General features: G+C 37.8%; 1 protein-coding gene across 10 annotated transcripts in view; it reads right to left on the reverse strand.

The window, feature by feature from the left end:
* NBEA (neurobeachin) overlaps positions 1–12,493 on the reverse strand; it is a 679,748-nt gene that overhangs the window by 16,490 nt on the left and 650,765 nt on the right. For 5 of the 10 annotated variants that reach the window (XM_046664612.1, XM_046664607.1, XM_046664606.1 and 2 more), the window contains 6 exons: positions 9,028–9,090; positions 8,618–8,707; positions 5,688–5,880; positions 4,012–4,083; positions 1,967–2,122; positions 1,278–1,448 (listed from right to left, as the gene is read on the reverse strand). In XM_046664612.1, the coding sequence (XP_046520568.1) occupies positions 1,278–1,448; positions 1,967–2,122; positions 4,012–4,083; positions 5,688–5,880; positions 8,618–8,707; positions 9,028–9,090 (745 nt within the window). The remainder of the gene's footprint in view (positions 1–1,277; positions 1,449–1,966; positions 2,123–4,011; positions 4,084–5,687; positions 5,881–8,617; positions 8,708–9,027; positions 9,091–12,493) is intronic. The other 5 variants (XM_046664614.1, XM_046664610.1, XM_046664615.1 and 2 more) reach the window with 3 other exon arrangements.

Consider the following 12,493-nt stretch of genomic DNA (forward strand, 5'->3'; position numbering starts at 1 on the left):
GGGGGGGGGCGGTGAGTGGGACTTGAAGGGTAGATGTACAATTTGGTTTCCATCCCCAGCCATCTCACAGGCTGGAGGGGACCAGGGAACGTGGCCTCCAGCTATGTAGTTGTAACATGGTATCCTGTATATTCCTCATCTACTCTTACAATATTTCAGTGGCAGATACACAGCAATGCTGGGGAATTCTCTGTTTTGTCATAAATATTCCCCAAACTCATGTTTCAGTATATTTTGGAGTACTGTTTAAGCTGTGACCAATGTGTGAATTACAATTAGAATAACCTTGGTTTAGGTACTTGCCATTATCAACACTTTACAGTAACCATTTTCTATTTTACAGGAAATACTTGCATTTGAACTATTGAAAACTTGGTAACTAAAAACAGTAATTATTTCTAGGAATCTCTTATCTAGTTCTTCTGTCATTTAACAATATTTACTGAAAACCTATTATGAGTGTCACTATGCCAGGAACCAGAGACTGAAGGTGGAAAGGAAGAGACTCACAATCCACTTCAGTGTTTCCTCAGAACAACAGTTCTAAGAACAATCACTGCTCTTCCACGAACAAAAGGTTCCATGGAAAAATACGTTTGAGAAACTGTGGGTGAAAGAAACGTCAAGAGATTTATTTGTGTAAGAGCTTACATGCAGAGTAAAAGTATATGCAGCATTTTCTAAAATTATTTTACTCTGGAGTTCCCTCATTTCTTCCCCACAGGACATCGTAGGGAACACTGTTGAATAAAAAACACTTGGGAATCATCCCAAGCAAAGAAACCGTCTTATTCAGGTTTTGTCTCTCCAGTGGCTAATCTGAAGGGGGCACCCAATCATTGTTAAGTGAATAAACAGAGACATTTACTAGACTACATGGTAGAAAGTAGTACGTGCCCTCACTGAGGCACAAATAAAACCCCATGGAAATTCAGAGAAGGGAGAGAATGTATTCAGTGGAGAGAAATCATATGAGATTTAATGGACCAGGTGACACTGGAGGGAACTTCTGAAGGATGGGCCATCTGGACACTGGGGAAGGGCCGCTGAGCAGACAGTCAGTGTGAGGCCCTGGGCGTCTCCCCAGGCTAGAGGCTATATAGGTGCTCTTTTTCACACTTTGAACATAGCTGCATTCCAACAAAGATTTTTGCCACTTAAGCTTTCATATTTTAAAATACTTGTAACACCAGGAAAAACTGTTAGGAAAATTAAAAAGGCAGAATATATTTAAATGAATTCATAGTCTGATAGGACAATCCTAGACAAATACTTACTGCTATTCGGGTTGTCTCCTATGATATGGTGTCGCCCACTCCAGTACCAGAGAAGCAGGGTAGCATCTCGAGACCCAGACACGATGTAGCAGTCCCCACCGATGTATGACTCAGACCTGGCCAAGCACGTGACCACATCCCAGTGGCCAAATACAATCTGAGTTAATTTTCCTGAAATACAGAAACAGCAGGTTTAATTCATTTGCTATTTCTCTTCAAACAGTAATAAGCTTAACTTTATTTTACTACATTTGTGAAAAGTGAATCTACAGACCTACAAATTTATAAAGTAATTCAAATCTAGTTACAGATTTATTTTCCTGAATTGCTTCTGAAAAATGATACAAGAATGTCACTTGGGATTGTTAAGGACAGGACTTATAAAATAACACAATCATGATTCTTTTCTTCAGGGTTTGGGCCAGACTAAGAGGAGTTTTAACGTCTGTTACTGGATTTGATTTGGGGGAAGGAGATGATAGTCCCATTTGTCCTATGAACTCAGGGCTCATGTTAAAGCTCAGAATGGATGGAATTATAATTAGTTATTTACTTACAATGTGAACATTTAATTTGAATCTTGGATTTCAAGATGAAAACGCCTATATTATTAAGTATGATTTCACATTAAGCTTTAGGTGTCAGAATAGGGATTTTGAAGAGCATAAGGCATTTCATAGTTAAGTTACCTGTTTCTGTAGAATAAACTCTGAAGCTCTTATCCCAGAATCCACAGATGAGAATATAGCGATTATCTGCTGTGACCACAAAACAATGCGCGTTGATCTGTATGCTCTGGTCCACGAGGTCTGTAATCTGCCGTTTGTTCACACCAGAGTTATTGGCTAAACACAAACAGAAAAAAGAACTTAAAGAAAGATTCCACAAGAGTTTCACCAAGCACTGTAGAAGGAACACTTTTATGCTTCCTTTATCTAGAAATGGGTTTTTGAGGCTATAAGATTATTATGATTTTAACACTTCCCCATGAGGAATATAAACTTTTTTAGCAGCAGTGATTATTTATGAGCTATGTTACATTAAAATTTTTCATAAATTTAAGTTCTTCCTCCACCAAAAAATAAACACAATACGAGAAATTCAACATAATGAATTTAAAACAGTGAAAATATTTAAATGCATTTGATTTTATAGATGTTCACTACGGACAAGTTCATTAGTGTCCAACAAGTTCAATAATAATGAGGAATAAATATTGTATGAAGTATTTTATATAAGGAAAAAATGTCAATATTTGCCCCAATCTGTCATTTTCTGATGGCATTTACAATTCATGTGAAGAGAAGAGGGCAGAGATTTGAGCAAGGGATGTTGTTATGTGGGCAGCCCCACAGGCGGCTTTAGGTCAGCAGCTTTAAAGACCTGGACTGTCAACAAACAGAAGGCCCTCCAGAATGGGTTGGCAGGGGAGGAGAAGAATTAAAAAGAGGGCAGAGGAATCGGGAAGGAAAGAGACAGGCAAAGAATCAGTGGAGAGCTCTGGGATTGCATCTGAATAAAGTCAGGACTCAGAGACACTGATTTCCCTAGTGCCTGTCTGCAGGCCAGCCTGTCCCTTACTCGATGCCGTCCTTTCAGACTGAATCCCTGGGCTGAATTCTTAAACAGAAAATGCAGATGTACAGGACCACCATCACTCTCTAACCAATTAAATCTAAGTGCTATTCTTTGTGGACGCCTACTATCACTATTAATAATAATTACTAGAGAACATAAACAATAAAAAAATCACACAATAAACGGTAGCAAAGGAAAAGAAATCAAAGGTCCTGAGTCACTTAAAAACTACGCAATTTGTCCTTGATTAATTAGAATACTGCTATTAACTTTTCCATGGTTATTCTCTGGCTGTATGTGACACTGTCGATGTCAGAGGAATAGCCAGACTAGACTCGAAAAATATTCCTGGTCCTAAACCTTATCTCCTCCCAAAGACAGGAAAATGCTATTTTATGTACAGGGATAAGTAACTAACTGAAATGGCTCCCTCTCATCTTATTTCTGGGTCCAAAGATGAAGAGCGAATTAACCTTAAAAAAAAGCCATAACTTGTATATGGCTTAATAATTTTTCATACCATTTTCAATTTTTTTTCTAATTTAGTTCTCTATATGATCCCATGAGATAGGCAGAACAAACATTATTATAAACCATCTCACAGTTATGAAACTGAGGCCTAGAAAGATAATGGGCTTGTTCTGGATCATACGGTTAATAAATGTATATGTGATTATTTAAAAATATTTTTAATATCTACTGCAAAGAGTTACAGTTGATGAGTTTGCAATTCATAAGAAATCTTTACTTTAAAAAATGTTTTAGCCCCACCGAATGGAGATTTCTAGAAAAGATGTTCCTCAGTATTAGTTTTCTTTAATAATCTCTTTGAGTCATATATTTTAAATAATATAAAATTGTTAAAGAATAGCTTAGGCTGAAATAAAGGGCAGTTTGGAATTATTTGCCATGTTTAGAATCAAGTAAAGGCCTTCTGAAATATCAAGAAAATGCCACAAATAATTGCTTTAATACCAAAAAATTCTTAGATGGCATATTATGATTTGCACAGCTCCTTGATGGTAATCTGATGTTATCTGCACATTAATTTTGTGGAAGAAAAAATATTATTCAACTAACATTTATGATAAATAATCAAATAGGAATCTGTGCAGAGTCAGCCACTTACGAAAATGTCTTTCTGTTGTGAACATACCAATTAGTGGGTCCATTTCAATTGGAAGATGATGGGCTTGATCCAAGGAGTACCCTGGAGCTCCTCTGAGGCCTAAAGATTAAATAAGAGAAAACACCATAAAATTCTCAGAAAGGAGGAATTTCCTAATAAGCAGTGTTCTATGATGATTATACAAAATATATATTTGCTTAAAAATTATTTGGTAAATTATTCTAAGAATGATTAAATCACACTACACGTCCCTGTAGATAGTCTTAAAAAAATCACAACAGGGACTGCCAGTATCCGCTTAAGATGCAGAGAGATGGAAAGAATGTTGTTAACCTCACATAAGAAACAGCTGGATAAAATAGAAGATCATAACATTTCTTGAAGCATCTGAGAGCTAAGGTTGCCGGGCAACCAATGATCCTGAAATCTAAGAAAAGGCCATGCCTGCGAGCAGGGAGGGAGGTGAGTACAGGCTGCCCTGGGCCAGGGCAGAGGGGAAGATGGGGCTCCCATCCTAGGAGGCCTTCTTTCAATACATGACAAGTCAAGTCAAATTGAACCACACCTAAAATCTTAACCTCAGTAAAAGCTACTTTCAGAGGCTTAATATTTAGGGCTTGATTGAGTTCATTAGTCATAACTTTTTACAAGTGATTACGTAACATACTTAACAATCCTAAAGAAAAATTTAATTCTTTACAGTTTTCTCTCAAGGTAAACATTTCTAGAGGCTAAGACTCCTGTGATTAATAAAGTCATTTATATTTTTAAGATATGTGCTGCATAATTCTGATTGAATGGAAGTAGTTCTACCTCATGTTGATAATTTCACCAATAACCGTAAAATAGGTGCATTTGGAAACTCTTAGGAGATTAAGCTATGATATAAATCACTGTTTTTCAGAGCAATGCAGAAGTCAGTAGAATAGAAAGATTCAGGTTAATTCACCATGGCTCATCCATTCAGTTCTGGAGACAGTAGGAGTCCTACGGGCTTCCAAGGAGATTTCAAGCAGCAAACTGGGCCAACTAAATCATTTGGTCACATCCACTTCTGTCTTGGTTAAATAAGTATCAATACGTATAATTTTTACAACAGAATTTTATCACTTCAAGATGTACTGGTGGGAACTTTCAGGAATGGGTCTGGAGAAAAGGCATGTGAAGTCACTGAACAATTCAGATGTTGTCTTTTCTCAAAGACTCTAAGCTCCACAAGAAGAGAGACGGTGTTTGCCCTGTTCACTGCTCTACTCCCAGTGCTCAGGACTACCTGACACATAGTGGCCGTTCAAATATTTGCTAAATAAATTAACGAAGTAGAAGAAAGAAGATTTGAAACCATCATCCAGAAAATCCAGATTCAAACTCACTTTTGTTTAACATGGGATAAAACTATGTTATTGTTTTTCTGGGGGGCAGTGGTAGAGTGGGAGGACCTGAATTATTTGTAGAACTGCTTCAATTTATCAAATATTCATTGAGCATTTAACCATTAGCCAAGCGTTCTGCAAGGCACTAAAATACAGCAGCAGTGAATAAGACAGAAAAGAATCATTTAGTTAAGTTTGGCAATTTTTCACTTTGCTGCTTTTTGTAGATAATTTGGCATCCTAGCTAGCCCCCTTAACTTCCTAGCTTACCTTTGCTTAACGGCAGCTTTTAAGAACCCTTTAGTAAGTGACTTGCTTAGGCACACATACCTACTGTGTTGTGCCATCGATTCACTGCAAACAGCCTGCTGCAGGTCACGGTCACCACAGCGGGGATGGTCAGGTGGGGCAGCGTGTTGGCTGCCACATGGGTTACTGGAGAATTTGATGGAAACTTCAGCACCATGATCACATCCTGTTGCATCTGATCTTTAAACATGAGTGGACTCTGTGGAAGGAAACACTGTTGAATAGAAAAGGAAGAGAGCAGAAGAAAACAGAAGGAATAACACAGTTAGTGAGAGCTCTGGGGAGAGTGAGGTTAAAACAGAGGAGGCTAGCACGAGCGTATACAGAGCACACAGCAGTCTGAACTTTCACACTGTGAGGACGGCACAGAGCAAAGAGCAGGGCCTCTGTGTGGTCACTGATAGAGGACACCGAATTACTAAAGACCAGCCTCAAGTTAATTATCACCAGACTGCAATGTGAGAAGTTAGCTTACAGACATGCCCACATGATGTAGTCTAGTTATTCAGTGCAGTTAAAACATCATTTGGTGGAAAAATTAGTCAAGTCAGTTGCTGACATTGTTTCCAGGAAATATAAAGTGAATTGACTGATACTTTAATTTTTTACCTGGTTGATCTGGGGTCATGGCTACAGTCTAAATAATTAAAATATGCTAGGCCCCCTTGTCTGAGCTTTCACACATTTCTGCTGTAGCACTACTGACTGTTGATGGCTTGTGCCTCCTCCCCTCTTCCAGACTGTGAGCTTTCTGAGGCTAACCCTTCTCTTCTTTTTTAAATCTTTGTTTCGCAAACATCCAGCATATGACTTGATAGAAAGTAGATACTACAAGTGCCAGTATTAAGTAACATAAAACACTATAAATACTACTAAATAAAAGACACAAAATTGGGATGCTGGAAATAACCATTTGATAGCTTCATACATGTTTTGTAATGGTTTGCTGCATTTATGAATCTCTGTTACACGAACTTAGAAAGCTTTGATTTTCTTTATAAACAGTTCCATGCCAATTTAGTCTCTAAGAATTTCCCTTAGGAAAGTAATGAATTCCGACTGGGCATTTCTCCAGGATAAATATTTTTATTATTATTATTAAACAGAGGAAATTAACACGGGAATAAAACTCTTCTGCCGAAGCATTTCATAAAATAAAGTGTTAGAGAGATTCTCTTGGACAGTCTATTAAAAATGTTTCATCTCAAGGCTTGGGGCTCTGAGCCACATCTCCACGTCTACGCTGTGACTTGGTGTCTATATGGGAACAGCATGCTTGGTGCAAACCTTTTCACTTTGTCACACACAAGGACCCATTTCAGTCAGAGGAGTTCATTAGTGATTAATCAATGGGGCTGAAGTTGTTTGGTGGAGCTCTCTTAGAGAGAAAAAAATGTTTTCAAATATACACAGTTATTTACATGTTTCATTAGGAGTTTGACTACTGATTCCTTGAAGGCACAGAGGATGTATTTGTCGCTGTGTTGCCAGCACTTAGCATCATGCCTGGCACACAAAAGGGGCTCAATACAAGTCTGTTAAGTAACTGACAGAATAAATGAAAGATGCGAACAATATTTCTATCACAAAATTATGGCGTATAAACTGTGTTTGTTTACACATATATTATGGACCGTATGCTGGGGCTCTTCACTCCACTAGTAGGTATTTGCTGCCTTGAACACTGTCTAGAAAAATTAATGAACTGTAATTCATTTTGCAAACACATTTTCATCTTCAAGTATTTTTTACTTGAGTAAAAAATTAGTAAAAAATCACAGTTTAAAAAATAAATTCTAAAGTAGTCTCTCAGAAAAATTTTTACCTTCCTCAAATTAGATAAAGAGGGAAATGTTTATTATTTGCTAATAAACTGGAATAGGACTGCTTTGTTATGAAAACGGATTTTTAAAATTCAGATGAAAATAAAAAGAATATTACTTTTTCTCTTGCAAAATGGGAATAAAAGTTTTAATGTAAGTAGTTGATGATGATGACACCAGCTAATATTTACTGAGAACTTACTGTATGCCAGGTGCGGGTCATTACATTTTTAGGGTCCACATTATTTTGACCCGCATGTTGCAGATGCTGAAATGTAAACACAGCAGTCAGACACCTTGCCCAAGGCGTTCCCTAGTTAGCGGCAGAGATGGTGTCGGACCCAAGTCTGACTCTAGAGTCCTTGTTCTTAACCCCCTCCTTGACTGCCTCTCTGCAGTGACCATAAATTTATATTTCTTTATAAAGAAATTCCTTTAGGGGCCAGCCCGGTGGTGCAGCAGTTAAGTTCACATGTTCTACTTCTCGGCGGCCCCGGGTTCGCCAGTTCGGATCCTGGGTGGGGACATGGCACCGCTTGGCACGCCATGCTGTGGTAGGTGTCCCACATATAAAGCAGAGGAAGATGGGCATGGATGTTAGCTCAGGGCCAGTCTTCCTCAGAAAAAAGAGGAGGACTGTTAGCAGCAGTTAGCTCAGGGCTAATCTTACTCAAAAAAAAAAAAAAAGAAAGAAAGAAATTCCTTTATATTTCTTTCCTTTTCTTAAAATGAACTACTCCTCCTATACTCCACCTTGCCCCCAAAACATTACATTGGGCAATATACTGTGTTTATGTATTTTTCACTCTAATTAATTAATCTAATTTTGGTGCCTGGGTGTGTCTGTAAGCCTGATGTGTATGAATGAGTTTATATAGAGACATATACAGTCAGAGAGGGTGGCTATTTTTGTGAATCCAAAATTGGGCTAGCTTAAGCAGGACTCAAAGGTAAGAACCGCACTCCCTTCTCTGTTTCTCCCTTGGGGATCAGTATATACTTAGGCTGAAGAGTTAACCAGTAAATCAAGGAGAAATCAAGTAAAAATGCTGCTAAAATCACTATTTTATTTGATCTATACATAAGTACAAAGAAGGAAAAACATTTCAACAAGCTGATACGTCTTACCAGGTGCATGGCAGAGCTCCGAGGCGGATGTGGCTCAATGAGCAACTGAGAGGGCGTCTGTCCAAAGTTCTGGATCTGCGCCTCCATGGCCTGCAGGGGAGGGAGAGTGATTGTCATAATCAATACGCATCAACGAGAGAGGTCAACACGCTCTGACAATGCAAGTGTATCCCAAGTCAGCCATGAAAAAAGTCCAGAAAAGTCGCCGGTGCTCTTCTCTCAGGGTGCAGAATCATCCAAGTGTTAGTATTTTGTAGACAAGCTTTGCTTCTCCTTCCAAACATGCTTCCGTTAACCAAGTCACTATTCTTATTTAGAAGCTGGGGTTAAATGCGCAAATGTTAACCTGTGAGTACATGCACACAGCTAAAGACCAAAGAACACTTTTATACTAAATACAACACGTATACCTTAATAAAGTCCTTTGTGAGAAGGAACGTATGGGGATCTCTAATGAAATAAGCTTCTGGAATCTTAATGGGAAAAAAGATTGAAACATAAAGTCCACCAATGACAAAATAAAATTCAGAAAATCATATATTTCAATCAATTCAGAGGGCAAACAGTGGAAAGAACACTAAGACTTTTGTCTAATAATTAAATATGGTTAAACTTTCACTACAAAAATATATTTTAGTATGTATATGCATAGATGCATAAAACAGTACTATTTTAAGTTGCATCATGAAATATTATTTATAAGGTATGAATTATTTCTCTCAAAAATTTTCTGAAAGTGTAGGGAGAACTAAGCTATAGAGGAAATAATTCTTTGGGCATGCTGAGCTAGGCCATATTTCATTAAAGCCTATGCAGATGGAAATATTAATGCGATTTTATGGCTTCCAATGAATAAAAATAATTTTAGACCACAAACAGCACTGTATAATACCTTTTCTTGGTGGGGGTGTGTGTCAAAGAGATAATCTTTACAAGAAATTTAAAAATTTCTTCTATACATAAATTCTACAGCCAAAAATTTCAATATTTAAACTAGACTAACGGAAATATTTTCTGAAATATTCTAAGTATGTAATTTAAGTCAACAAGGAGAAGCAGAATATTTACTACGATCATTACTCTGTTATCATGTTAATTTTTCCCCTAAAGTTGTGAGCAATTTGGTTGCACATAAAAGTGAAATATGAAAGTCACTGCTGAGTGCTCTGGAGTGCAGGTAAGTGGTAGACGGCTCTTGACACTGTGTGGCCACTAATTGCATCACTATCTACAATTCTCATTTATAAAGTACTTGAATTTAACAATGTTTCCTCCTAGACTGCATTTCAAGAAAATGTTTATCAATAAAAACGTGAATTTTCAAATTTATTAGCAATATTAAACAGGAACGCATCATTATCTGCCATATTTTAGCAATTGCATAAATGGGGTTTTGGTTCTTTTATTTGCAGAGGCAATAGGACAAATGATTAAATCTCTTTAAGTGCTGTCCAATTTTAATGTATCCATTTATCTGCATGGTGTCCACTCACATGCAAAGTGTGACTATTTAACTAAATTGTATTCACATACATACAATCGTACTTCATCTCCCCAATGCAAGATTTATGATTATAAAAGGGAGAAGAGACCATTTCTGGCGAGGTTCACATTATTAATAAACTCTTGAGAATTATTTGAAAAAGAAAGCAATAATTTTATTGTTAAAGCTGCCCTGGTTAGAAAATGTCGAATACCTAGCTTAATGTATCATGAACTGCTAACGTCTCTCTAACAATAGATGCCATAGCTTGTGTTTTCACTCCTCCAGAAAGAGGATGGGGTGGGGTGGGGAGACAGGGGTAAAATTAAGCACATTTAAATTTCTAGATCAGGGCCTTGCACTTAGGAGGCAGCCTTTAAATGTTCACAGAAGGAGTGAATCAACAAACATGCTTTGCTTGACTTTAATTTTGTTTCTCAAAGAGAAGTATTAAAAATACACGGGACAATGTCATGAAACTGACTTAATTTCCAGAAATCTTCTGTACAGTTCTTTTCAGTGGGTCCCGCCTCTGATCCTTTTTGGACTGAGGCAGAGAACACACATGTACATATTTTAAATGACTCTCAAATGGCATCAGGATAAATATTAAGTTGTGATCAATCTCACTCTTTCATTAAGGCAGTCTATTCCCCACACATGACGTTTATTTCTTTTAAGACTAAACTGAATCCTTCTTCCTTGTGATCTACATCACATGCTTTCATGACCTAAAGGTTCTTATTCCAGTACTTTCCTTTTAGCTATCTTGTAATCCTGCCTTCCAAAAATTCCTTACCCTCTGATTTAAAGATGTACAGGTCTTTCTGATCTTGAAAAAGCATGTGTCTCCTCTAACTTCTATTTCTTGTCACTATCAAAATGTTTGAATGAGTAGCGAGCACCCACTGATTTTCTTCACCTGCTCCTCGTCATATGTTTTGTGTCCTCCCCCTTTTCGGAAGTCATCAATGTCTTATTTCTCATCAAGAAGGGAGGGACTTTGTATGGGAGAGTGCCCCAGGGCATACACAGCCCATTCTGCAACCTATGAGGCATAGCAATTGAGTAGTTGTTCTGAAAACTACTCCCTAATGTAGGAAGAAACGCCTCCTTTCGTGCTAACCTCCGGCTGGGTTCTAAATCCTTCCCAGACTCCCTACACAATGATGAGTGCCCTCCACATTCTCATGGCACATTTCTTTTTTTCTTTTATCATGGAATTCAACACACAATCTTTCCTGAATATCTGTTTGCTCAAACTGAATCTCTGTAGGTCAGGACCGTGATTTAGTCCTCAAAGTCCAAAACTGAAAGGTAGCCTAGAAAAAGAAATTCATAGTAGTAGAGAAAACTTCAGGGCTCTTTACTTTCACAATTCAATACCACAAAAGCAATGAAATCAACAAACATTTGTTGAATGCTTACTCTGTGCCAAGGGATACAAAATCAGATCCCAGACTGCCCTCAGGAAGTTTTCAGCCCATAAACACATATGCCAAGTACAGGAGGGCCATGGCAGGTAGAAGGGCCACGGTGGAGGCGAGCACAGAGTGCAGGGAGCCCAGGGAAGTGATGTCTATATCAGACTCAGGGTGGAGGAAGGGAGGGAGCCTAAAGCTGTTAGGAAAGGACTTCCAGAAAAAGGACATGACCTGAGGTTTGAAGGTTAAGAAGGAATTAGCTAGTCAACAGCAAGAAAAGATTTTTTTGCCATATAGAATTTTTCCATTAATAACTTCCAAATATACCAAGTTAAAAAAAAAAAACCCAAAACAACTACTTACAACTACAAACAACTACTTGAAACTATAAGGTGGATTCTTTCTATATTATCAGAAATGGCATTTAAAAGAATTCAACATATTTCTATTTCTACATTGTTCTGCATGGATCAGAGAGACTTAATCTTAGCTTTATTTATTCATTAAACATATATTTATTGAGCACCTGCTATGTACTGGGTACCACTCTTGATATTGTGATGCTTGTCAAACAAAATAAATGACGATTCCTGTTCTTGGAGAGGTTACATTCTAGCCAGGACACCACAGGAGCTTACATTCAGCCAGACGTCACACAGTGGCATCCCATGGGCTACACTCAGCTCATAGACATGGTTTCTATTTGAGCCAACATTTATAGGTCAGGAAATTTCATAAAATAAATTTGGTTTTTTGGCTTCCATCAAGAAAATCAGAAGATCTGGCAATACCCCATCAGCATTCCTGGATGGCAACACTTGTCTGGTGCCAAGGCATGGGGACCACTTTGTAATGCCCACCACTCACATGACCCATGGATGTACTGCCACTTGGCCTGCTTCATTAGTTCATTCCCTGTCTGATATATATAGACTGTGGCATTTGTGAATCCTTTTAAAATCTAATACC

Source organism: Equus quagga, chromosome 6, assembly GCF_021613505.1.
Source record: "Equus quagga isolate Etosha38 chromosome 6, UCLA_HA_Equagga_1.0, whole genome shotgun sequence".
Classification (NCBI taxonomy): Eukaryota; Metazoa; Chordata; class Mammalia; order Perissodactyla; family Equidae; genus Equus; species Equus quagga.